The sequence below is a fragment of the Centruroides vittatus genome, unplaced genomic scaffold, assembly GCF_030686945.1.
Source record: "Centruroides vittatus isolate TY-2023 unplaced genomic scaffold, ASM3068694v2 contig_417, whole genome shotgun sequence".
Taxonomy (NCBI): Eukaryota; Metazoa; Arthropoda; class Arachnida; order Scorpiones; family Buthidae; genus Centruroides; species Centruroides vittatus.
Window position 1 is genome coordinate 868,320 of NW_027122227.1, and position 26,501 is coordinate 894,820.

General features: G+C 30.2%; 3 protein-coding genes across 5 annotated transcripts in view; 1 reads left to right on the forward strand and 2 right to left on the reverse strand.

Annotated features, from left to right (window-relative positions):
• LOC136976647 (RNA-binding protein Musashi homolog Rbp6-like) overlaps window positions 1-6,064 on the forward strand; it is a 66,370-nt gene extending 60,306 nt beyond the window's left edge. For both annotated transcript variants that reach the window (XR_010880962.1, XM_067271994.1), the window contains exons 15-16: window positions 3,811-3,870; window positions 3,949-6,064. Coding sequence is in view for 1 of the 2 variants with exons in the window: in XM_067271994.1 (XP_067128095.1) it covers window positions 3,811-3,839 (29 nt within the window). In the remaining variant the exon portion in view is untranslated. The remainder of the gene's footprint in view (window positions 1-3,810; window positions 3,871-3,948) is intronic.
• LOC136976717 (uncharacterized) lies at window positions 533-2,021 on the reverse strand. The gene is made up of 6 exons (XM_067272082.1): window positions 1,790-2,021; window positions 1,545-1,719; window positions 1,117-1,230; window positions 993-1,031; window positions 861-902; window positions 533-790 (listed from the first exon to the last, which is right to left on the reverse strand). Exons 1-6 carry the CDS (start codon window positions 1,956-1,958, stop codon window positions 538-540), a joined length of 792 nt encoding a protein of 263 aa, XP_067128183.1. The 5' UTR covers window positions 1,959-2,021; the 3' UTR covers window positions 533-537.
• A 1,856-nt stretch (window positions 6,065-7,920) lies between the features above and the next one.
• The window catches only part of LOC136976650 (mitogen-activated protein kinase 1-like), a 75,892-nt gene continuing 57,311 nt past the window's right edge, over window positions 7,921-26,501 (reverse strand). For both annotated transcript variants that reach the window (XM_067271997.1, XM_067271996.1), the window contains exon 11: window positions 7,921-10,416. The gene's annotated coding sequence lies outside the window, so the exon portion shown is untranslated. The remainder of the gene's footprint in view (window positions 10,417-26,501) is intronic.

The window sequence follows — 26,501 nt, forward strand, 5'->3', positions numbered from 1 at the left end:
TAAACAATTAAAAAACTTAATAAACTCTATGCCTAAAAGAATTTTTCAAGTAATTGTAGCCAAACAGGGTGAAACCAAATATTAAAAGTGCCTAAAATATATTTATGCTTTCTAAAATTACATAAAAATGTTATCTATACTTTTGTAACATGTAAAAAGTGAAAGACTGTGATAACTTCTATTATATTATTATTATTAAAAGATAAAACAAATTTCATTTTCCAGCTTTTTAAAAGAATAACAAAAAACTATTTTCTATAAAAAATTTAAATAAACATTGAAAAATCACAAAATTTGTGTTGTTTCTATACTTTTGTAACAGACTGTATAAAAATTAATAATTTATGCAAGGAACATTATTCAGGAGACATCTGAATTAAATGAAAAAATTTCACATATAAATTTCATACATCTTATGAATCAAATTTATTTAAATAAATTATATAAAGAATAAAATGAAAACTTCATTGAAGTTCAATTTAAATCAACTGCTTATATTGAAACATCCTTTATTAAAAACACTATATACAATAATTATTAAAAATCATTATCAGCCTTTTCTTTTTCTTGCATTAGCAATTCAATGCCATGAATTGCCTCTCGTCTGTTTCTGGGATTCAAGTTTCTCAATCTGGCATCAAGGTATTCACAAAACCTTGATACCAGATCTGGTTGTTTCTCTTGTTTTGCTTTTTTTAAAAAATACTCTGATATATTTTTTGTCGTCTCTTCCAAGTCATTTAATATACCTTTTTCTTTTCTAGATTTTTCGAAATTACTCTTGCTTAAACTGAAAAATTAGATTCATCAGCACACATATTATAGGCCTACAACTAATTATATATTCAATATAATCATACCTTGGTGTATTAAAAACATCAGGATTTTCTGTAGGTGAAATGCTGAAAATAATTTATAATAATCAGTTGTTTAAAAACTTATAATACATTATATAGGTTTATTATATTTAAATTAGTTCAAAGTGTACATACTTTTGCATTTGAGTTTCGCTCATTGGAATATCTTCATTACTAAAAATAAGTGTCTTATTTAAGTATACCAATAATAATTTTTTTCACATATACTTATTATGCTTTATAATTATTTATTACTTACTTTGATTGAGTGAGTGACATGCAGGATACTATCTCAATATTATTTTCTAGACTATTTTCATCTTCGTGTATTAAATTTGAAATTTCCCTTAATGGGGACATATTGTTAACTGAACTGTAGAAAAAAATAATAAATTCTAAATTGAAAACAAATCAGGTAGATAGTAGTTTAAATTTTAGTCAAAAAACATAATATTAATGAAAGAATAATAATCCCTGCAGCTATATTTTATAACTAAAAGCATTTATTTTAAATTATTGTATTTTTTTTGTTAGATTTTCTTAAAAATGCGTTTTTAAGGGGTATTTTCTTCACGGCAATTTTTGTGATAGATATTTGATTTAATATTCCGATAAAATCGTCTCTAGATAGACTACTAAATATCTACGTATCATCAATTAATGAAACTGTGACATTAATAAACTTACCTTGCACATTCACTAATACAATCTCTTAGGACGCTATCCATGAGATCATATAAATGCCACGTGGTTTTATATATGTCTCTTGTCCCACTACCACTGGCTAAACTCTCTCGAATTTTTTTTCTCTCCCTGTTATAACGATCCCTCTGCACCTTCCACTTTTGTTCTGCTTCACTTCCTATTTAAAACATTTTATAATTAAACGATTGCACTTTACGAGTTCAATGCAGTATATCAAACTTTCTTACCATTCAATCCAAATTTCACGCCAATCGCCGTCCATATCGTGTGTTTCAACCCTATATCTTTAAACTCTCTACATTTCTTGTCGTATAAACACCTGTACTTTCTGACTTCTTCAATAAATAATTCCAAATCTACTTGCTTTCTCATTCTCTTAGCTAAACTTTCCGCCATTATGACTATTTCAAACTACACGTGACAAATTCACGTGACTACGCGTCACAAATCCTTGCGTTGTTATTGGTTGCAGCACGACAGAAACGCGGAACGAAAACGGAAAAGTTAAATAATTTTTAACTCTGCTTTCAGTCTTGTTTCTGTCCAACAGAACGTTCCAAAACCGGAAGTTTCGTCAGTTTGGCTTTCAGTTTTAGATAATCGAAATCGTGTTTTCGTATACTTCACTCTCGTAAATTTCGGAATTTCTTACATTGTTACTGTTGTTCTTACTCGAATATAACGTATCGATTTTTCTGAATTAAAAATTTCATTTTAGATTCATAATATATTACATAATTTATTATTAGAAAATAAATGTACATTTAAATTTATATAGATTATAATGCAATAATTAAGATTAGTGTATATAAATAAGTACTTTATATTAATTAATTATCCACCTATGATATTAATTCATTTACTTAACGTTAATTAAAGGATTTCTGTTTCTTTCGTTAATTAATTAATTCTTATTATTTTTTTTTTATCAATAGATTTATCTATATTTGTACTAAAATCATTACGTGATTTATCTTCAGACACATAACTGAGAAAACGGTCGAACTTTGGTATTTGTGCTTGTTCACATGACGTAATAAATTACGTAATCATTTTTCACTCGACATAGAAATGGTTACGTAGTTTTATACGTCACGTCTTCTACCGCGTCATAAATGCACTTAGGTGCATTTATCACCCGACAGAAATACCATTACTATTCTTATTTTACTTTTTTTTAAAATATTGTCGATGTACATCAAATTTTAAAAAGACACTATAAAATTTCTTTGTTTATTTATGCGCAATATAAGTCGACGTGTATCAATTGTCACCGCATGTAACTAATTCCCCCTATGGAAATAATGCTAAAATCAACAAATCATTTCTTACAATATATTCTTGTTGAAACACAGGCTTCAGTACTAGAAAGGCTGCATCAGAATGGAGTAAGAGTAAAGTTATCGGAAAATACAATATATTTCACTTAGCCTTTCTGTAAAGAAATATATTTTTTGTGTTGTTTTCAATTTGGTTAAAATTATTCTATTATTATTTGAATTACAAAATGTAAAGAATGCTAAGAGAAAATTCAGCAATTTGAGAAACATCAATTTGGGACTATTTCTGACCAAGGATTTCAATATGATTTTTTGAATTTTCTTTTGCTTTTTATTTAAAATTATTCATATTTTACGTTTCATTAATTACTAAATTTTGGATAAATGAAAACATCTGATTATTAAGAGCAGTCAGTTACCGCGAAAGGTATTCTTAACTGTAAAATGGTTTTATCTTCATAAAAAATTCCCTTCTAGAAACGTTTGAGATTTCAAATTCACGGTAAACCAAGAATTACAAAAGTAGCGTATTTCCGAAATATCTGGCCTTTATAATTTTTATTTCTTGGCCTTTTGGCCGAAACATAATTTGTATGCACCGTCTCAAAGATGTAATTGATCTATGGTCAATAACATCTGAGCAGCACATAATTTTTTGCCGACGTGGTACACTCCTACAGATGATTCATGTAGTTTATTCAAAATGGTATGACGTGGCATCAAACAGCATCGTGGCATCGGGAGATATTGATCATGACACTTGTATGAAGATACAAAAATTGTTAGGAAGGAAAAAATGTATTGTTTTTTAGTATCAAATATTTGTCTTGGAAAGTTACAGAAAATGGAAAACAAATGTTATGGTTATGATTGGTGCCTTATATTTTGTTTTAATAATTAATTATTTTTAAATGTTTATTAATTTAATAATGTTATGGATTCCTTTTGATGTATTTTCTTTTGCTTAGGGACCACTTATAGCTGCAGCATTCACTAACGGGTATCATTGAATTCAAGAGATTGTCAAAGTGAGTCAATATTATTATTATTTTATTGAATGATTAAGTTTGATGATAAACTTTGATAATTGCATCTTTACTTATCAGGTCTCTCACAAGATGGCGCCACAGGCAACATGTCTCTTGTGACCGAAGCACGTCACGCCAACCGAATTGTCGCCAAAAAAAAAATAACAAAAAAAATATCCCTCTACCCATCTGGATCCTCTTCCTCGTCTTGTTTCGTTTTTTCTACCTTCTCATGTGACTGTGAGGATCGCACTTCGAAAGAACGAAGTATGCGCGTATCCCCAAACCATGATACCGGGCCCCCGAAAATCTGTGCAATTGGTTCCTAAGTCTCGTCAGAACCGGTGACGTCGCGGAAGTATCCAGCTGTGCTCCTGCACACTCTTCCACTATCACAACACCCGCACATCTTCCCATTCGTGCTTGTAATATATCCGTGTTGTACTCAAATAGAAAACACTAGAAATAGGGCTTAGTTAGCGGCCAAGTCTGTTCAAACCTTAAGACCCAAAAGACCCGAAAACCCGGCCAATCCTGTACATAGTATCCATTACCCGCTTCTTTGGCCGGGTACCCCACGCGTCGTCCCCTCGTCTCTGCGAAAAGCCACATCGAAAGCAATATTTACACCTATCATAAGGATATATATATACATATAAATATATATATATATTCATACAATCAGTATATATATGTGTATATATACTGTATATGTAAAAATCAGAGGCCTTCCAACTGACGGAGCCTATTACTCATTGTCATTCTGCAATTATGCACGTTCATCAGACGCGCCCGACCACACTCGCACCCCTATAAGGCCTATAGAGGACCTTAAAGGCACCAATCAAAGTGCGACTAATTGTCGGGCCGTGAAACTTTGCAATCTAATTCTTTACGTGTATCTTCGTGTCAATTTGTCTCGCGGGTAAAAAGTCTTCTCCGTGTCGTGTCACGTTTTAGGGGTATAGATATCAGCCTCTACTTCTTCCCAATCCTAATCCATCCCCAAAAGAGTAGCACAGCTTTTAAGTTTAGCATGTACAGAGAAATTAATAATTAAATAATAATAATAATAATAATGATGATAATAATAATAATAATAATAACGATTTAAGTGGCCTCAGACGGGCACACACCTCTATCCCACTCCCCCTTGAGACACAGTGGTTCCTTTCCTCGCGCTGACCACTGATTGGTCGGCGGTAAGCCCCCGTCGATCGTCATTGGTTCATTCTATAATCCTAGGTCTTCCATTGGTTCTCCCGTTAGATTGGCCTATTGGCTGGGAGGCTCCCATTCGGTCAGTGGGGGGGATAATATGCAAATGGCCTGTGTGGGAGGGGATGGAGGTGAATTTTGCCCAAAAATCGAATATTTATAATTTATTTTAACGGCCGACTCGAGAGTTGGTTTTTCTGTTGTGCACCGTACTTGATATCCATATCAGGTATATGAAAGTGAAAAATATATATATATATGTATATATTTAACCACATATATACATATAAATATAAGAATATATATTAAAACAATACAGTAGGTTTAGTTTGCGTGTAAAACGCAGCTCACACCGTGTATAGTTATTGATTTTACGTTTTTTTTTAAAAAAAAGATGCGTTTGTATAAAGAAAAATCATACTGCCTAACCAAAGAAATATTGTTTTAGTAATTTCTGCTTTTCATGGACAAAAACGTTACGAACCCCTTACCTCATGAATCCATTTATCTTCCAAATTAGGAAGAAGTACCAACGATGGTTTTAGAAGTGATAATTGTAGTAACTCTTTTATCGTGGTTTCAATTGGAACTGTAGTATGCAGATTTTTTCGAAAGACAAGAAAGTGAAAACAATAAAATAAACAACAAGACAACGATTTTCTGATTTTCCTTTCCCCACGAATTTTATCGCGAAAAAAAAAAATTTGGTGCTGCAAGTTTCCATGATAAACACTCGAATCATCCCACACTATCACTTGTCTTCTCTCTTTATCTATCTCCTTCACTCTTTTCTCATTGTTTTCTTTTTTTTTTTATTTTCTCTTTTATCTGTTACTGTTGCGTTGTTAGCACAAATTCCTTATGTGAAGAGAGTAGTGAATATGATGATGATAAAAACTGCTTATTCTGTAATCTGTCTCCATGCACTTTTACCATATGTCATCGCGATATCTCAATAAAAAGATTCTGTACCCTGGGTTAGTTTTGTTTCATTATTTTTAATTTCACATTCACGTTCCGATTTTTCTACACTTACCACCATTTTTTTTTTTTTAAATTTATGATAACATTCGGTTTATAATATTTGCGTTATAAAACATTTGATAGTAATGTTTGTAAAAAGTATTTTACGTTATAAATTTTCTTTACAAAATATAAATATATTTTTTCGATTATCTTATTCAAAATTCAATAACACAACTCAATTGTTTATTTTTCAAAATAATTGTGTGTTACAAAATTATTTGAAAATTCAAATTCTAAAGAAAAGTTACAATCCAAAATAAACTGGATAGTTTGATTCCTGAAAATTGGAAGTTGTTAATTTTTTAAAAACTTGTTAACAAAATACAGTACGTGGACTTATTATACAGGTGACGATATATTTAACCCACGTGGGTATCGTTTTTTATTATACAAAACGGCATACGAAAGAAAGAAAGAAAAAAAAAAAGAGATTATTTTACGACTTTAGTATTTTACACTTAATTTTAATTGGCATTTTTTAAAATGCCAAAAAAAAAAATTTCGATTATAATGTACTACGGTACTTAGTAGTTTTTTAAGGATCCTTATTTTCTCATTTATAGAGTCTGGCTTTCCTGGTAGTTTAATTTCTTGCAAAGTGCAAACAACTGCATAAAAGAATGTTTCGGGAGGAAAAAGAAGAAAAAAAAAAAAAAGCCTATATCAAACGCTATCTCATTCTAAAACGGGTTATTCATTCTCAAAAAGATCCTCCTCGAGAGAGAGATCTCATTTCCTAAACAACCCTTTATCCCACAAAAATTCTACTTCTGGCGAAATGACCTCTTTTTAAGATTGCCGGAGAACAATCCCTAAGAGGACACATCCATCTTATAATTTTTTTACCCGAGACTACTTTTGATAAACTGAATATCTCGCACGCAAACTTTACTCCCATTAAATTAAATTAAGTATTTTCACGAGTATAATGGAATAAAGTAAGAAAGTTTTAAAGAGAATTTTATTAAGTTTCTCAATAATCACCTTTCCGCTGGAAAGTATCCACTTAGCCAGGAACAGAAATGATAGAATGACACGGTGATTAATTAGCACAACTTTGAGAACCTTAATTAGATTACTATTGAAAGCTCCTTAATTGTAGACAATGACTGCAGCTAATTGTGTTATGCTTGGACTTCTCGACGACAATCGTCGAAACTTTAGACGTGATGAATGTACGAATCCCTAATTTACTTCCTGCTTTATAATTATCATTTTTACTCTGCTTGATTTATATTAAAGGAAAATTAACCCCGTGTATTTACCATGAAAAACATTTACATTCTTTCATTTCTACTTTTCATCCTTACAATATAAATATATATATATATATATATATATATATATTTTATTTTAATAATTTATGTATTTTATAAATTATCTGGTTTCAGAAGCTATTTTTATAAATTTTTAACATTAAAATATTTACAAAATAAAATTCTTGAAAATAATGTATCAATAATTAAGTTCTTTACATATTTTGTATTTTAAATTTTTTAATGAATAAATTTTAATTAATTATATTTAAAAATGAATATTTTACATTTATTATTACTTTCTAACTCTAAAATTTTATACTGAATAATGAAAACAATGTGTTGGAGTCATTAAGTAACATGTCAATTAATGAGGGCACTTATAATTTGAGATTTAAATTAAATTACAGTCACTTTAATTTCACTATACTCAAAATTTGTTAAGAAATAACACTATTTCAAATATTACAATCTGAATTTTGTTTTCCTCTTAATCGTAAGAAGATTTAAAATTGTATGAATTAATTATTAAAAGAAATACTAGACAAAAGATTTTTTAGAATGTTATATTCATATAAGCAATATGTCCTAGGCATAGGTAGGACATACACATGCAGTCACAAATCATCAAACATTTGTAGATAACAGCAAATAACTACAAGTATGTACACTGGAATATCCACTTACATTCTTGTGTACAGAATCACTGTACACATACAGTGAAGTTAAAAAGAAAAAAACTGAAGGACAACATATTTCCATAAACGTAGAGTCGAGATCGTTTTTGACCGTGGCGATTTCCCGTAGAACGTATTAATGTATATATCCGAAGAAGCGAATCCAACACAGTGAATATAATTTACATTAAATAATCACAATTTTGTCACGAGATGAATTAGTACCTCGATCTTCGATTGTGGAATATTTATCTTTTCGGTAAAGACGATCAAAATAAGTATTTTCTTTTAACGGAAACTAACCATTTCTATATAAATAAGCCGGTAGAAATTTAATTCGGAAATTTGGAATGCCTAAGGCAGTTCCGAGATCAGACTTCTAACTGCAATGTGGTATATGCTTTTTTTAATTTTGAAATGGTAAATGGTTAGTTTCACAAAGTTTGACACACATACTATTCATTTTGAAGATCATTTTGAAATCAATGATTCTTCAAACAAATTTGAAAGGAGTAGTGTTAAAAATAAAAAATATTCTTAATTTAAGATTATTTTTACAAATATTTGTAAGATATGCATAAAACTGTTTGTTAAATTAATTTTACAATACACTTGAATAATAGATCTAGAATATTTGAACATCACACAAGAATAATATAACTGGCATACATGTTTAAGATTTTCTGGCTATACTTTTGCAGATTAACCTGATGCTTATTAATCAAGTGAATAAAGAATGATTAAGCCTTTCAAAAAGTTGATTACAATTCTTGTTTCTAAAGTTAGTAACTATATGAGTCACACTTTTCTAAAGTAATATGAAGACATCACAGATTTAATTATACCAAAATAAACGGAATGAAGAAAAGTTAATATATATATATATATATATATATATGAATATATGTTTTTCTTAATTAAAAAATTTAATTATCAAAAACTAGTGAAGGCTATATTTAGGCATTTTATAGAAAAACAATCCAAAATTACTATTCAGATCAATTGCAATTCCTGATAATTATCAAGAAAAGAATATACATAGTTAAGAATTTTTGTAAGCTTATGAAATTTTTGATATGTATACCTTTATTTTTCCAAACAATAGGAACTGCTCTATTTTACAATATTGTCATATCTAAAAATTTCAGCTTCAAAACTTATGTTTAAAAGTAGTACAATATCATATTAATAAAAATCTAAACTTATGTTTTATTATAGCAAAGTTTATAAACTTTCTTTTATCTTCTTATTTTGAACAAACCAAACTTTGAAATTATAATTTAAAATAAAAATGGCAAAGATCAAGCCATTTGACAAACTTGAGCAGTTAAACTTTAATGAAAATAATAAATAAGAGATCAACAAAATACTTTAATCTGCAAGGCAGAAATTGTGTTTCTTTTATACATTGAAAAATTAATTTTCTAATTTAGATATTTATAGGAAATATTACAATTTTTGGGAATATAACATGCAAATCTGTAATTCACAACAGAATAATTTGTATTCTTTCTCCTGCAAAGATGCAGTGCATAGGAATTGGGATGCATTGTTTACATAATATCATTTTTAATGAACAAATTAGATACAAACACACAATATAACACTTGTATACGTATACACACACACAGTTAACAAAATCAATTGAAAACATTATGCGCCATCCATTCAGGAATGTTAATTTCTCAATTATGTGTAAAATTCTTTTGTGCTTTTGTTGTAAAGAACAACACAAGCTAAACAATTTCAGACTGAATAATTTAAACAAATTGTTCTTGGAAATAACTTATAAAAGTTACCATTTTCTTACTTCAAAATGAAGAAATTTTGGAAATAGATGTAATTTTAAAAAAAATTATTAATGAAAATAATTTGTACTCTATAAAATTTATAAATATATCAAATGAAACAAAACAGTTTTCTATACTAAGAAAATTATATATATAATATATATATATATATCATTACTTCTTAACATTTTTTTGGTCTACAATGTTTTAAATAATTACAATTCTAATTATATATGAAAATAATCTGTTTTACATGTCCAAAAACTTAGCATTAGTGAGAATTACCTACATACCAGTGCAAATTAATTAAAAATACATTGTGGGCACTTAATGTAAAAATTGTGCAAAAAGTGGCAAAAAATGCAAAACAATGCACTGATTTTGATGGATACAGTTATCTCACATTCTTAGGTTAACCTAATTATAGAATGAATTTTATCTGTGTACAAAGAACATTGGCAAGGCTTTAGCCTTATGAAGAAAGACAATGCAGGGAATCTTCTAATGCTTACTGCCAGTATCGTTTTTATTCTTGAGTACATGACATTAAGCATAGGTATATGCTGTGGTTGATGGTGACTGTAAAGAAACAATTAAATTATTAATTTCAAACTTATTACATTAAAAATTTCATAAAAAGTAACAAAAAATGTTATATTTAATATAATTTAAATTATAAAATTTAACCTGCATGGATCATTAAATTTTCATTGCTCATTTGAATTCCTTAGATTTTAACTATAATAAGAGATGAAATTATTAGGATTAACTGGAATAAAATAAATGTGAAAAGCAAATAAAAAAGGACAGAATGATTTTGTTAAAAATTGTCTTTATTCTTTATGTTATTCATAAATTTAAATTTTTTTAAGGATACATTTCAAAACTGAAAAAATCTTAGTTGACAATCATCTAAGAGAATAATTGTTATCACTCTAGTTTAGAAAGTACACTTAACATAAATGAATGAATAAAAGATGTGTATAGTAAGATAATGCCAAAAGATATACAGCAAAAATCAAAAAGGAAGAGAAAGACTATTAGTAATGTGATATAAAATCAAACACCATCTCTTTCTGATGGCCAACTTCTTGCATAATCCCAATTGAAGACTTTTGTCAAAACATCAACTGAATTTTTCCTACTTAAAACATATCTGATACTAAAACCTCATTCTGTGGATTAAGTAACTCTCGCAATCTTCATTTGAGTCTTTTGTCCTTTTTCTGTAATCTCCCTCTTTTTCTTTGAATTTAAATTTTGTTTTCTTGTGTAAAATCTTTCATCTCTTCTGAACTTGCTTTCCTATGTGTCACATTGAGTCATGTTCTCTACAAGAATTCCTGTTTCAGATACAGAAGAACTTCATTGTACAATTACACCATGAAAGAAAGCAATAATATGTTTTAATCTTCCAACATTTTTGAGTTTTAATGGCCTTCTTCAAGTGTGGTTGTTTAGTATAAATGCAGTATTAAAAGAAAGTAACTTCATTGTAAAATTCATTAGTTTAAACTGTCCTCCTTGCCATCATTTCCACTAATCACTCTCTTTCTAAAGATACCTTCGATTTCATTGACCCTGAATTATACCATGAGTTTTATTTCAGATATCTATACCCTCCATCCATGCCCCCAGAGCATACATACCCAATGAAGTTTCCATTATAACTTAGCCCTTCTCTTTTGCTCAGAAACATGAATGAAGAGTTAGCAATCAACAGCCCATAGATAACAAAGACTTGGTTTCTTTCTGAATCAAAGTTAGTATGGAACTGTTTCTCTAATATTGCTATTGAGATAATGGGGTCCTTGTTTAATAAGTATTCATTATCTGAGTCTTCATAGTTACATGGCCATAAAATTATGGAACATCACTTATAAATCCCCTGAATTTACAAGATTTTTCCTGGTGGATGGCAACTTCTTGCACCACACGACCTATATGCACATTGCTATATGTCATAATACACAGAATGCATTATTGCATATGTGTATATTGCTTTGGTTTCAACTCTGGCAGATTTTCTCTTTTGTTTTCTGATTTCTTATTGAAATTATGTCAATAAAGCAATGCAAAAATGATGCTGGAGTTTCAAAAAAGAAACTTGCTTCTAGATGTTAAAGTAGACATAATTAACTGAAAGAAAAAGGAAAATATGTAATTGATATTTCTCATGCACTTAACATTCCTAAGACCAGTGGCGTAGCATAGTGGGGGCGGCAGGGGCGGCACTTTTAGGGGGCAGCAAAATTTCACAATAAATAATAATAATACAATACACCTGTACAATACAAATTAATGATGATTGTTCTTGCTGAAAAGTTCTTTAGAATTACTGTATATATTAGTCTTTTAAACTGAGATACCTAAATAAGGGGGCAGTGAATTTTCCTTCCCCAGGCAGCTGACACCCACGCTACACCACTGCCTAAGACCATACTTCATACAATTATTAAGAAAGTCTTGGATTTGGAAGCCAAAGCTAATTCTAGGCTCTGCTATTCTGAAATGAAACTAACATGACCAAGAATCTAGCAACATGGATTGAAGATCTCTATCAACATCATATACCTATAAGCTTAGCCTTAATCCACGAAAAAAGCTTTATATATTTAGTATGAAGATGTTCAAAAGGAGATGGGAGTAAAAGCTAAGAATTTTTCAGCATCTAAGGGCTGATTTCATCATTTTCAAAAATGTTATGGATTTAAGAATATTAAAATTAAGGGAGAAATTGCTAGTTCTGAAACAGAAGCAACTGGAGTTTTTCCAGCTGAATTAAAGAAGATAGTTTATAAGGGAGGATACAGTCCAAAAACATGTTCAATGCTGATGAAACCTATCTCAAACATACATTTTCTCCTGGTTTCAAGGCACCAAAAAATCAAACCACACTGCTTCTTACTGGGAATGCAAACAGGGACAAGATGTTTAAACACTTGCTAATTTTTCACAGTGGAAATCCTTGAGCTTTGAAAAATGTGGCAAAATCTTTGCTCCCAGTAATTTGGAGGCGGCATTGGAAAGAATGAATGACTGGAGAACTATTCTGTGATTGATTTGTAGATTATTTTGTAGCTACAAGAAGAAAATATTGTGAAGAGGAAAATCTTGCATTTGAAATACTTTCAGACAATGCCGATGTTCATTATGTTAACTTTGTTAGTTTATGTCCTAATGTAAAATTTTTTTTTTTTGCTTCTTCACATTACATAAGCTTTACAACCAACAGACCAAAGTATAATCAGTGTTTTCAAGATCAGGGCCGGATTAAGCCTCTAGCGGGCCCTAGACAAAATTTAAATTGGGGCTCCCATTTAAATAAGTTGCTTCTAAACAAATCTTATATAATGTGACATTAGCTGTAGCTCGCATGGGTGACACTCGGTGCGGATATCGTGGTGTCACCCTTTTTTAACTCTTTTATAAAACACTATTCAATTGTAATATCTTCGCACTCGAGCAACTTGAACACTATACCGAAGATGAGATGTCGCGACGTATAAGTTTAGATTTAGAAAATAAATCATAACCATATATCAGGAATATTTCTAGATGGTGCGAGAGATCTCGTAGCGTACATTACTTCTGACGCACGGGTTGCAGTTGACCTTTTTTTTTTTAGTCGGGCGGAGCTTAGTAGGAATTCTTAAATACAGCCTTTTGTGTCCTATCGAATTTCTTAAATAATTTTAACTCGTTTTGAAACAGAGAAATCTTCTGCACTGAAGCCGGGCCCCTCCGAATTACGGGCCCTAGACATTTGTCTACTTTGCCTATTCGATAATCCGGCCCTGTCAAGATATATTATTTACGTTGTTTTTTTAAGAAATTGACTGTTGAAACGGATATACCCAATAAAAAATAATGTGCAAAGTTTTTGGAAAGATTTTAATATTTTTCAGCGTATTAAGCTTATTGATCATGCTTGAAAGAACATTTCACATTGTATATCCTGAAGTCATTCATTCATTTGAAAATTTAAATGTTTTTTAGCTTCATACAAAAATTGTTACTATTGCTAGAGGTACCGGATTCAATGATATTGAAGTGGATAATGATGAAGAATTACTCAATTCTCATTTGACATTAACAAATGAGAAGTTGGCAAAGTTAGATAAACCTACAATTGAAGAAACTGAAGACAGTGATGAAGACTCAGATAAAATATTTCCAATGAAAATGGGCTGTCCATTGATAAATTATGTGACACATTTGCAAAGTGTGATGAAATCATCAATGATTTTCTTAAAAATGATCCAGTTTATGAATGGAGAGATAAACTTGAGAGTGGGATGAAAGACTTATCTTGTTATAAAACAATATTAAATGAAATAAGAATAAAGCAAACTGTCTATCAGTGTTAAAGTTGTTTATTTGCAAAGTATTTAATTAAAAACGAGTACTTTTGACAATTCAAAATGTCATTTTCAGGTTGAGTGTATACCATTTGATTTACAATTTTTAAAAAGGTATGTTAAATTATTCCAAATTCACAGTTAAAAATTGTAATTTGAATGGTATATGCTGAACTTAAAGATGACATTTTGAAACATTAAAAGTACAGTGAAACCTTGGTTTAAAAGTTATTCAAAAACCAAAACAAATTTTTCCATAAGAAACAATATAAAATGGATTAATCTGTTCTTGAGCCCAAAAGAAAGCTTTTTTTTTTTTTTTACCTTTTTAGCTGTATTTCATGTATAAAATACCTACAAATGCATATATTATATTAATAAATTTATGTTATTTAATTTAACTTAAACATATTTAAATACAAATTCTTGGATGCCATTTATATTATGTGAATGTCAATTAATGTAATTTTTATTATATTTATTCAGATTCAACTGCAGTGTGTAATGGAAAACATTAGTAATATTTTTCTTACATGAGCATTGAAATCTAATTTAAATAGCAATGCCATCAATGATTCATGTTGTGACATCTAATGACATGAGGCAATCTTGGCGCCACTAACTTCTGAATTGGTAGTCCTGTCGGGCCGTTGACTTTCTTTAACATAGGAAGTACAGGGAATTGACAATCTGTCTCTCTCTAATTTGTGGCCAGCTCTTGCTGAGTGGCTTGTTCAGCAACTGATGCAATTATGAGTTTGAAATTCTGTTTGTGAACTGAATTTTTTAAAAAGTGAGGCATTTGAAAATCGAGGTTTGATGCTATTTGTTTTTAATTAAATACTTTGCAAATAAACAACTTTAATGCTGAAGGTTGGTTTAATTTATTCTTATTCTACATTTGGTGTTGTAAAGAACATATGATTTCTTTTATATATTAAAAGAAAGAAATAAACTGCAAGAAACAACGTACTTTAGATTCATTTTACATACATCAAAAATCAGCAGTCAGTGAGAATGATGAAATACAACCAGGTCCTTCTAAAATTCAATTATAATAATAATAATAATGAGTATTTTACATATGCATAAATATAGATAATAAAGATTTCTTTCACATTTTTCTTAAGATTTCCTATGAATTTATGATGCCTACTTTAAGTAAATTCAACTTTAAGTGGTAACATTTTGGCCCTAATTAGCTACTTTAACTAAGGACTACAGGTAAATACTGTACATACATATATGCAGCTGTTGTTTTTTTTTTGGTTTTTTATTTGAGTAATTCAAGGTAATAATGCTGGAACAATTAATATCAAAACAATACCTTTCACATTTCCAAGTTGGGTTCATTTAAGATAAACAAGCAAACATTTTCAGTTTATTTATAAACCTGATTCAGGTTTATCATTAACATTTAAAAAGTACAGTGTTTTGAAATTCCACAGCTGAAATTAGCTGTGCTATTTTTGATATTATTTGAGTAATTTGAAAAAGATTGGCACACTGATTTCCCTTTTATATAATTCTCACACTTAGCTCTACAATTTAGCATTTGAGATCTCTTACACTCCGGGTTTTGATTTTAACATTGTGTTTTTTATAAAATACCCGCACCAATATTGTTATGCCAATGCCATCTACTTCCATCATAATCCTATCTGCAATGGTGATGACTTTCAGATCATTCAATCCTTCTTGTTTAGACCTGGAAAAAAAAAGTTTTCTTAAGTTTTTTTCCAAGTCTAAACAAGAAGGAGTCATATAGTACAGGGATGGGCAACCTTTTTCTATATAAGGACTGCATTTGAAGACTTTTGAACTGACGCAGGCTAAATACAAGAAAAAAGAGGGGAAAAAAAAATGTCAGTAAATCACAATTATATATATATATATATATAATAAATTAGCATAGATATACTTAATTTAGCTCCTGGAACTGATGTAAACATAATATATCAGAAATATTTAGTTAAATATAAGTCGCTGCTAGTTTTAAATTAGTTTCAATGTGTCTGTTAGCCGGTTTCTTGTTTTAATTTTTACTAAATTCATTGCAGAAAAACAATTCACATACATAAGTTGCAGAAAATAACGTTTGACTTTTTGCTGCATACTTCCTTAAGCTGGAAAATTGATATTTATTCATATTTTGTGACGCAGGCCGCAAAAAATATTAATGCGGGCTGCATGCAGTTCGAGGGCCGCAGGTTGCTCATCCCTGATATAGTGCATAGCTCCAAAATCATTGATCTAGATACCATGGTTTGTTTAAATCAGGGCATTATAGACTTCATACATATTGAGACTTACTTTCACCCAAACTTTCCTGTACCTTAGTTTTATTTCTGGCCTCGCTTTTCCTCAAGCACATGCTCATACAGTGCCCTCTTTCTTCATACCTATTGCAAGTAATATTTATTTTTTTGGATTGTGTTTTATCCTGACAATGACCCAAGAAAAACACCCAAAACTCAGCATTGGCATTTTTAAATTGGCATAATGTCTTGAAAAATTTTTAAAATCACAGAGTGTCATTTGAATTCTGTCAACAGTCTTCTTTTGACTGTTGCACTCAAACTCTGATTCAGGCAAGTTTCAGATAGCCACAATTAGATTATCTAAGTCCTCAAGCAAACTATACAAGATAATCAAGGCCAACTTTCTATCGTCAATTCTGTCCCCAATATTTTCTAGTTACTATATGATTCATTTTTCCCAGATAAAAGCCTATATTGCAGTAAACTTGCCTTCTCAGTTGCAGGATTCTAAACTTATTCTCTCTGGATGCATACAACTTTTCTAATTCTTTCCATACTTCTTTAGGAAAATTCAAGTTTTGTACATGCTGTTGCTGCTCATCTCCAATACTAAGATGCATTTCAGATAGTGCTTGCCTGGAGATGAAAAAATTTAGTTTTTATAAGTAAATTTCTTCTGCTTTAACTTCAGACTCCACTGTTGTTCATCAAAGAAGTTTCATTTGATAATGCCATATAGAATAATTTGTGCAATTCAATTTAGTAATGACCATTAGATTCATTCAAAATAACTACTGGTGGCTTAGATGTGATAGTAGTATCTTAATAAAGATTATGTCTACTTATCATCTCTTAGAGGAAAGGAAAAATTAAATTTAAGCTTCAGTACTGTTCAGTCTCATAATCCTTGTTAGTTAACAATTGTCAAAGAAAACAACTTGTTATTACCTTCTTTAGAGAGAAAGTGAACCAATCATAAATGATCAAGATCTGTATGGTAATATGATGCCAAAAAGAATACAATAACAGTAAAATAGTAGGAATTACTATGAGTAATGTGATATGAAATCAAACACTATTTCTGACAGCTAACAAAGATAATTGTAATAATAAAATAAATTCCATAATGCTCATCTTACTTCATAAAACAATAAACTACAGAGGAATGAAGATTTATAGTTAGCATAAGATGAAGAAATTTAGAATAATCGATAAGTTTAAATTGTAACAAAAATTCCTATTTTACAGTGTTAATAATTCATTAGTTTTAAACTGGTTACACTACTGATATTTATTGTAAGTTCTATTTAATAATATTGTTAAAAATAATTGCACTCTTTTGCTAGTCATTGTCTTGTCAAGGTGAGAGAGCTTGTGAGATCCAATGAACCATAGAGTAATACCAGTGATACAATCTTCGAGTAAAACCAACCATGCCAGCAAGCTCTATGAGGAAGAATGAAGCAAAAATTGAGACCCAAAGACAGCATTTTACCTAGAGTGGACAGCTGCTAAAAAATGTTTTCCATGATAGGGGTGACTGAGTAATAAACACATTCACTTCTGTGAAGAAATAAATAATTATATGTTAGATTATTTACTGCTTTTATTAATTCTAAGGTGCATTGCAAAAATACAAGGCCACCCCAAGATTTTGGAAGAATAAATTTTTATTGTACTTAAACAAAAAACTTGTGACAGGGATAAATGTAGACGTAGAAAAATTACGTATTCCATTTACAATAAAAAAAATAATAAAAATACAGATTAGAGTACGATCGAATCAGCCTGAAGAGGACAGTTGTAAACTATTGAAAGTATTTGCAATTTTTAATAAAACGTTGGTTTTAATGACACAAGACAGAATATTAACTAGTTTAAAATGCATAAATTATATTTTAAAGAAACATCAAAAATAGACAGGAAATAATATTGATAAGATTTTTTAAGTAAATACTTTCAAAATATTCATGCATCATTAGGTTTTATGTTAGAAATGATGAACTAAACTAATTTGTTTGTTAAAATAATGTTTTTGGTCATTTGAAAGAAATTTGTGGGCTTTCACAAATTTTTCTATAAAATATAATTAAATGGATTTGTACATACCGTATATCTCGGCGGATGAGACGACTTTCAGATAAGACAAGGTATAAATTTTCGTCAAAGTTTTATAGTTTAAGCATATATCAGTCCTATAAGATGACTCCCAAACTATCAACGGCTTATGAATTTAGTTTAGATCAGCGATCATCATCTGAATAATAATACTGTATAGCGTATATGGAATTATGTCCTATTTGTAATTTTTCGAATGAACAACTTTTATTTTCTTGCATCTGGCAGGACTGCCTTGCAATTGTCGCAAACATTCGCACTGATTCGACATTCAGGTAATGACCTTGACTTTTCACAAAATGTCCTATGGGCTATTCTATTTTGTGCACATACCTTACTCTCTACTAGTAAATAATTATAGTTTGTCTGTTTTTTTATAATGGTTTTAATTTATATAAATTTCAATCTAATTTTTTTAGTATCTGTCCTATAAGACGACCCCAGATTTTAGGAGCCTTTTTTTATGATTCAACTATCATCTTATCTGACGAGATATATGGTAAATAAAAAGAAAAATATACTTCCCAAAAATGTTTAGAAAAAAAAATATGAAATTCTAGGACAGCACCAATACAATCACAAATGTTTCTACAAAGGCTTTGCACAGATAGAACAATACTACAAACAAACAAACAAACTTACAAAATTCCTCTTTTATTTAGTAGATTACACAATTTTAAAATAAAGATTCATTAAGATTATTTAACAAAAAGAACAAATTAATGATATCTCCTTTTTAGATTTTGAGTACACAAAGAACTAGTTCTTGGTATATTCTATAAGTTCAACAAGAATCCAATAATATATTTCAATCTTCCCATCACAAACAATAAAACAGAAGCAAATATTGTGACATCATTACAATGCCAGATTGAAATTTTTAATCATACTTTTAATTTAATTTAAAATATATGCTCTCTACATCAAATTAATAGTGTCTTACCAGTCATTTATCTAACTCTTTCAGGGAAAAAGTTTGAATTGAAACAACATGGCTTTTGGTTTGCATTGGAAGGTCATATATAGTTAATCGGGGCCTCGTGCCCCTAAGCTTTCCATAGCTGGTCTTGGCTTTCATATATCTAACTCCATTCCCGAAACTAACAATGGCAGTGGGAATTTATAGGTCTACAATTTTTTCAAATTTTTCACAAATTGCAGTTCAATCATACCTTTCAGGAATTCATTGGAAACATCCTCTATTCACTGGGCATATACATTACTTTCTTTTCACAAACTTATCTTAGAAGAGTTGAAATAGATTGTTTTGGTTAGCTATGTTAAAAACTGGATATACAATCAAAAAATTTGAATTTATCAATTTTTGAAGTATTATGATCTATATTTCCTATGTATCAGAAGTGTTTCAAGGTATTCTATCCCTTACATAGGTTCAGTGTCATTAAAGTTAGTGCACTTGTTTCATTCTTTTGACTACATTCTACCTACATGTCCTCAGCCATATCTAGTATAAAATAATTTGCAATGATACAGATTTTTATATTGTAATAGAAACCTGGAGTATATAAAATTCTTCACTGGAATAACAACATAAATACTATGATCTATTAAATAACAAGAATTCTAGATTTTGCTCCTATTAGACTGGCAGAACAACAATCATATAAGATAAAAGTAATATACACCAAAATTTATAATAGATAAAATGCATCATCTCAAAAAAGTTAGTGCACTTGTTCAGAAATGTTACAGGTTACCCATCTGTCATAAAAGAAGATTAATTATCAACACTAGGGATCCTTTATTTGAAAAATCTGGAGTTTACAAGTTTACTCTTTGCATCCCTTCTGGGATATTAATAAATATCATATACAGTATATGTTATAATCCTCTTGTTGTGTATATGCTTAAGAAAACATTAAGTTGATATTGAGCAAGTAAACATATCATAAAATTAGCAAATCTGTTTTAGCAGATGATCTAGAACCACTCTGACCTGAACACTAGCTTCTACAAGCTTGTTCTGATATAAATTTGGTTTAAACTTGAGAAATATTATACATTCTAAGCAGTCCATGAAATCATACTTAATTTCATGGAATGCTTCATTCCCATACCTGAGCATTAAGTTAATCTTTTTAAAGCTTTAAGTTAAAATAAATCTCTTTGAAATATATAGGCATGCCTCACTTTACGACCTATCTGCTTAACGACCACTCACACTTATGACCTATCGAGTTTCGACCTGCAATTCGGGGAATCCCCTTTCTCAGCTTGAGTGTCGACCAGTGGCGATTGGTGACATGCGAACTGAGCATACTATAGGCTTACTATACACTTTTTAGTCAGTTTGATGTAATTCAAACAATTGTGGGCTTTGCCAATGCACTTAATTTAGATGTTGAAGTGGAAGACATTGTTGAATTAGTGGATTATGCCGATGGAGAGCTAACAAATGAGGATTTAATAGAGTTAGAAGCGATGCAGCATTTGGAAGAGGAAGAAGAGGAAAGAACTGAAGAAGTGAAAAAGAAATTCATGGTACATGGGTTAGCTGGTGTGTTCTCCAAAATTAATGCACCTACGTTGGAACTTGAGGCTATGGATCCAAATACTGAATGTTTTAGTAAAGTTGAATGTGGGATGAGTGAACTTTTGAAGTGCTATAGAGAAATTTATCAAGAAAAAAAGATTACAAAGCAAACCACACGCGTTTCTTTTGACTGTTACATCCAGAACCTCCGCCATTGAAGGTACAATTTTTTATCGTTGTCATCTCCCTTATCTATATATACAGAGTCCACCTCTATAGCTCCAGATAACCAAATAAACAAATGATAATATGTACATATGCATGTCTTTTTATGAATAAATTTGAAGTTTGTGCATAATTTGTATAATTTTACAACGATCCTATATTCCCAGCGCAAGCTCCTCACTTATCGACCAATTTGCTTAACGACGTAGTCGTTGGAATGGAACTCGGTCATAAAGTGAGGAGTACCTGTATATAAAAAGTTTTTATATAATTAACCATTTTTCCTTTGTGTTTAATAATAAATTTTTAATAAAAAATTATTTAATTTTATATAATATAATTTAATGTACAATATCTGATAAATTAACAGTTTTTGCATGTTCTATTTTATTATTATTCTTATCTTGTTAAATTCAAAACTTTAAATTTTGTATTATATTTTATTGATATTCTAGAATGGTTTTATTTAATTCCATTTAAGTTATATCTTTTACTGGATACATTTACTAAGAGAAACTATCTGCTGTTTTGAAGAGATAATTAATTTTCTTCTGTTTTTAGGTAAGCCCTTCTGTTTATTATGTCTCAAGGAGTAAAAAGAAAGACGTTTTCCCTGACTGTTCCGGAGAGAACACCAAGTAGGCCTAGAATAGGTAGTTCTGGCCAAGATGAGGAGGTTGCGGAATTATTACAAAATCAGAGCGTTGATGTAACGGAAGATATTTGTTTATTATTGTATATGCATGTTGCTCTTAATAGTAAAGTGGAGGATTTTATAAGGCAACTTGAACATCTTACGAAATGGATTAAGAATGTAGATGAGGCACTCATTGATTTTGAGGTCAGATTAGTCGATAGTGAGTCAAGAGTGGGGTTTGATTGGTCAGAGAAGGGGAGTTCTTCCCTCATTGATAATATCCACAAGAAATTGTCAGATTTGGAATGACAGATGGATTATATAGATAATCAACATAGAAGTAATAATATAGTTATAGACATTAAATCATATGCCTCTGTGTCCTTATCTTATAGTATAGTATTTAAAATGTCTACTTGGACTTGTTTTATTAACAGGACATATTATACAAACTGTTTGTTTTTTCTGATAAGCTTTCTTAACTTTTGCTGAACAAAGATGTTGGTATAATATGTCCTGTTAATAAAACAAGTCCGAGTAGACATTTTAAATACTATAATAGTTATACACAGTTTGGAGGAAGAGGCTAGAGAATCAGCAATATAACATAACATAAGTAAGACACATTGGAGACAATTAAATCTTTTGTTACAGATAAGCTGAATTTATCTTTGTCACAGCATGTAGATGCTAGACAAGTGAATAAAAAATTTGGAGATAAGTCTACAATAATAATTTGTCAGTTTTGTTCCCTTAATGATAAATTAATGTTTAAAAAGGCAATTTTTGAGTTTCATAATTTGAATGTATTTGTAAATGATGACTTTTCACAACAATTAAGGAACATTAGGTATAAGTTAAGGATGTTTGAAAGACAAAAGAAATCTGAAGTTGCTCATAACATTCATTTAACTTATGATAAAATAATTATCGATGGATTGAAATACAGATTGGATGAGGAATTGGGTAAAATTATTCCTATCTCTACATAACAATCACTACCTCTAGTCTACCTCTGTTGTGGCTTGGAATTACACTGGTATTAAAAATAAGCCAAATTCTTTTTGGAAGTATGCACAGTAGAGCATCGATTATCCGACCCCAAATCAACCATCACATCGGTTAACCGACCGTGTTCTAGTCAGCGAATTCAAATGTCCGCTAGTGATGTGGTGCTACAATATTTGGCTATGTCTTGGCTACTTTAATATTATTTTTGTTAAATTTGTGTGTGTTTTAGCTGGCAACACTGGCTCGACCATGAAAGGGAAGTCTGTATTTAAATGAGGCTTAATTTTATTTAACGACGCTATCCAATTGCTGTTTTTAAAACATGTGCGAGATTTAGCAGCAAAAAAAGAGTGTCAGCTGTGAAGCAAAAGAAAATTTTGGACTTCTTTTTCTAATGTATAGGCCTACTTTACGTAAAATATGTAACCCGAATATATATTTTTTTATTTTGTACTGTATTTATTTTGTGCAAAATAAAGAAATAATTTTTAACGATACAATAGTGACAATTATTATTTAAAAAAAATTTTGTTAGGCTTAACATCAATGAAAATTAGGTTAATAGCAATACACTAATAAACTAATTACATGGGATATACTAATATACTATACTAATAATGTATTTTTTCATACTTTTCAGTTATCCGACCAACCCCAGTCCCCAATTGAGTTGGATAATCGATGCTCTACTGTATTGCAATTCAATATCATTTTTTAAATCTGAAACCTGGTATTTTTCTAATAGTAATAAAAGTAATTTGGAAGTTTTATCGAATTATAACTGTATTAATAGTGATACTTTTAGGGATTGTAATAGGGGTAGATTTAAGGCTGGATGAAAATTTTTGATATTTTAATTAATTTTCACTTTAATGAAGATTCTAATTTGATTATTTTTGGTGATTTTAATGCTCGAGTGGGTGAAGGAAATGCTATCCCTGACAGCATTGGTGATGCCTTTGGTATTGATCTTGCTAAGAGAGGTAGGGTATCCAAGGATGCTATCATGAATACCAGAGGTCAAAAAATGCTTCAAGGCTGCCTCGATAAAAATTTAATAATGTTAAATGGAAGAATGTTAGGTGATGAAGCAGGCAAATATACATTTGTTTCTAGTTTGGGGTCTTCGGTTATTGATTTTAGTCTAATAACTCCTTGTGTTTAGGGTTGTGTTAAGTCTTTTTTTTTGTTAATGATTGTTTTTGTCAGACCATTTTCCTTCGGTATTATGTATATTATGTTTGGACAATCCACTGCAATCTCAAGTGAATAATAAAGGCATTTTTATGAAAGAATTATGTGAACAGTTTTAGAAACATGTGAGATTATGAACAGTTTTAGAAACATCTGTCAGGGAGAGTGTCTGTTTCCTTATCATACATAAGTAAGTTAATTGTCGAGATTGCTCATTGCTACAATATGAATTTTAAACCAAAAGATTCATATCAATATTAACAATTGATTTGATTTAGATTGTCGTCTAATGATTAGAAATAGAGCTTGGCGGGTTTTTAAGAAAAGTGGATCGGAATTACATCGTAAAATATTTGTTTTATTTTTATAGTTTAGTTACGAAAACTTGTTTGGCCAAGAAGAAAAAGTTTTTGTGTATGGCACAGAATTCTGGTATTTTCCACAAAAATAACAGATGGTTTTGCAATCTGTATAAAATTAAAAATAATATTTACTCTAATATTATTTCTTTGGAAGTGTGGTCTGTGGTTTACACATTTTTATTCTCTATATGGTTCTTTACTTCCTTATACTGTAGACTTGTCAGTTTTTAATGAGTGCTCATCTTGGTCTGATGAAACTTTGGATGCAGATATTATGGAATCTGAGTTGAGTTATGTTTTAAGTAAGTTGGTTCTGCACCTGGTGTCGATGGTATTCCCTCAGAATTTTGGAAGATAAATAATATCGGAAAAACAGAATTCAAGAGTTTTGATAGAAGCTTGAGGACTGGGGTAGTGCCAAAGGATTGGAGAAGTGCCCTTTTGTATCCAGTATATAAAAATGGCTCTAAATTGATTCCTAGTAATTATAGAGGAATTTCTTTGCTAAACTATGTCTCAAAAAAATTTTTTTTGCAGTATGCTGTATTATAGGTTAGTAATCTGGTTAAATTTATATGATATCTTATTTGAGATTCAGACTGGTTTACGAGAAAAACATTCTACTATAGATAATGTTTTCATTTTGCATACTCTCATTACTAAGACGCTCATGAGAAAAAGGCATAAAGTATATCTTTCTTTGTGGATTTGTCTTTGGCCTTTGATACTGTAGATAGCAGTGGCCTGTAGTGACATTTGATGACAGGGAAGCTGTGCTGGCCCTGGATAGAATCATTGGAAGAGTTATATATTTTGGTATGTAGCATCCATGAGCTAAACCACAAGGTTGTTGCTCTGTAAAGCACATGCATGGATGCCTGTAATCTGCTGCTTTACACGATTCAAATATTTTCACCATGGAAGCTGTCCCCAATTCGACAATACAGCACTTCCATTGGAAATATGCACATACAAATTTATATTCAAATATACAATAGCAATCTTATCATTGTTTTTCACATGTAAAGAAATTTGTAATAAGATACAAAATGTGGTTATAATAAAATATTAATTTTAATTAATTCAAAGTACATTAAAATATGAAAATAATTGCACAATATGGGGGAGCGCTTTTGACAGTGCTGGCTGTTGGCGTGTTTTTTTCTACAACTTACTGTTACAAACTACAATTTAATTGTTTGCTATTAATTGACATTATTGATAATGTCTTTTTCCACTGTGATATTTTCATTTTTAATTCTGTTCTTTTTGCTTGTTATTGGAGGAGTTGAACTTAACCCAGGTCCAATATCTTGTACACCACCTTCTTCACCTCGCAATAAAGCTTCGACTTCTGCCGGTAAATGGTGTCGATCTCCAAGCGAACCAACATTGAAATCATCTTGACTGGAGGACTATTTTGCATTGCAGGATATTCCTTCTCAACTACCTCAAAAGATTCTGTGTTTTCTCGAGGGACATTCTGATACTATTCTATTGAAACTGGAAGAATTGTCATCAAAATTTGACTGGCCGTCTAATTTACATAAGGAGTACAATGAACGTCTATCTCACCTGGAAGGAGAAATTACTGACCTTTCGTCTTTTAAAACTGTATGTATGGATAAATTTTCTCTTCAGAATTATTATATAGACTCTGTATATAATGATTCGAAGAAAGATAATATTATCATTTCCGGTTTGAGTGGTGACGACGAAGAAATAGTTAACAATGCTAATTGTTTTACTGAATTATTTAAAAGACAAAGTGGGGAGTCTATTCCTTTTATTAATAATTATCGAATATTGGGAACTCGGCTCATATTGTTTAAGCTCTAAACTCAAGACAACAAAAGAGTTATTTTTAAAAATTTAAAGAAAATTCATGCATTGCCGCCATACTTGTGCATTAGAGTCTTTCACGATTTGTCATATAGATCAAGATTAAGGCATAGAAAATTGTTGCCTTTTTATGCGGACGCTAAATCTTTGAATAAAAAA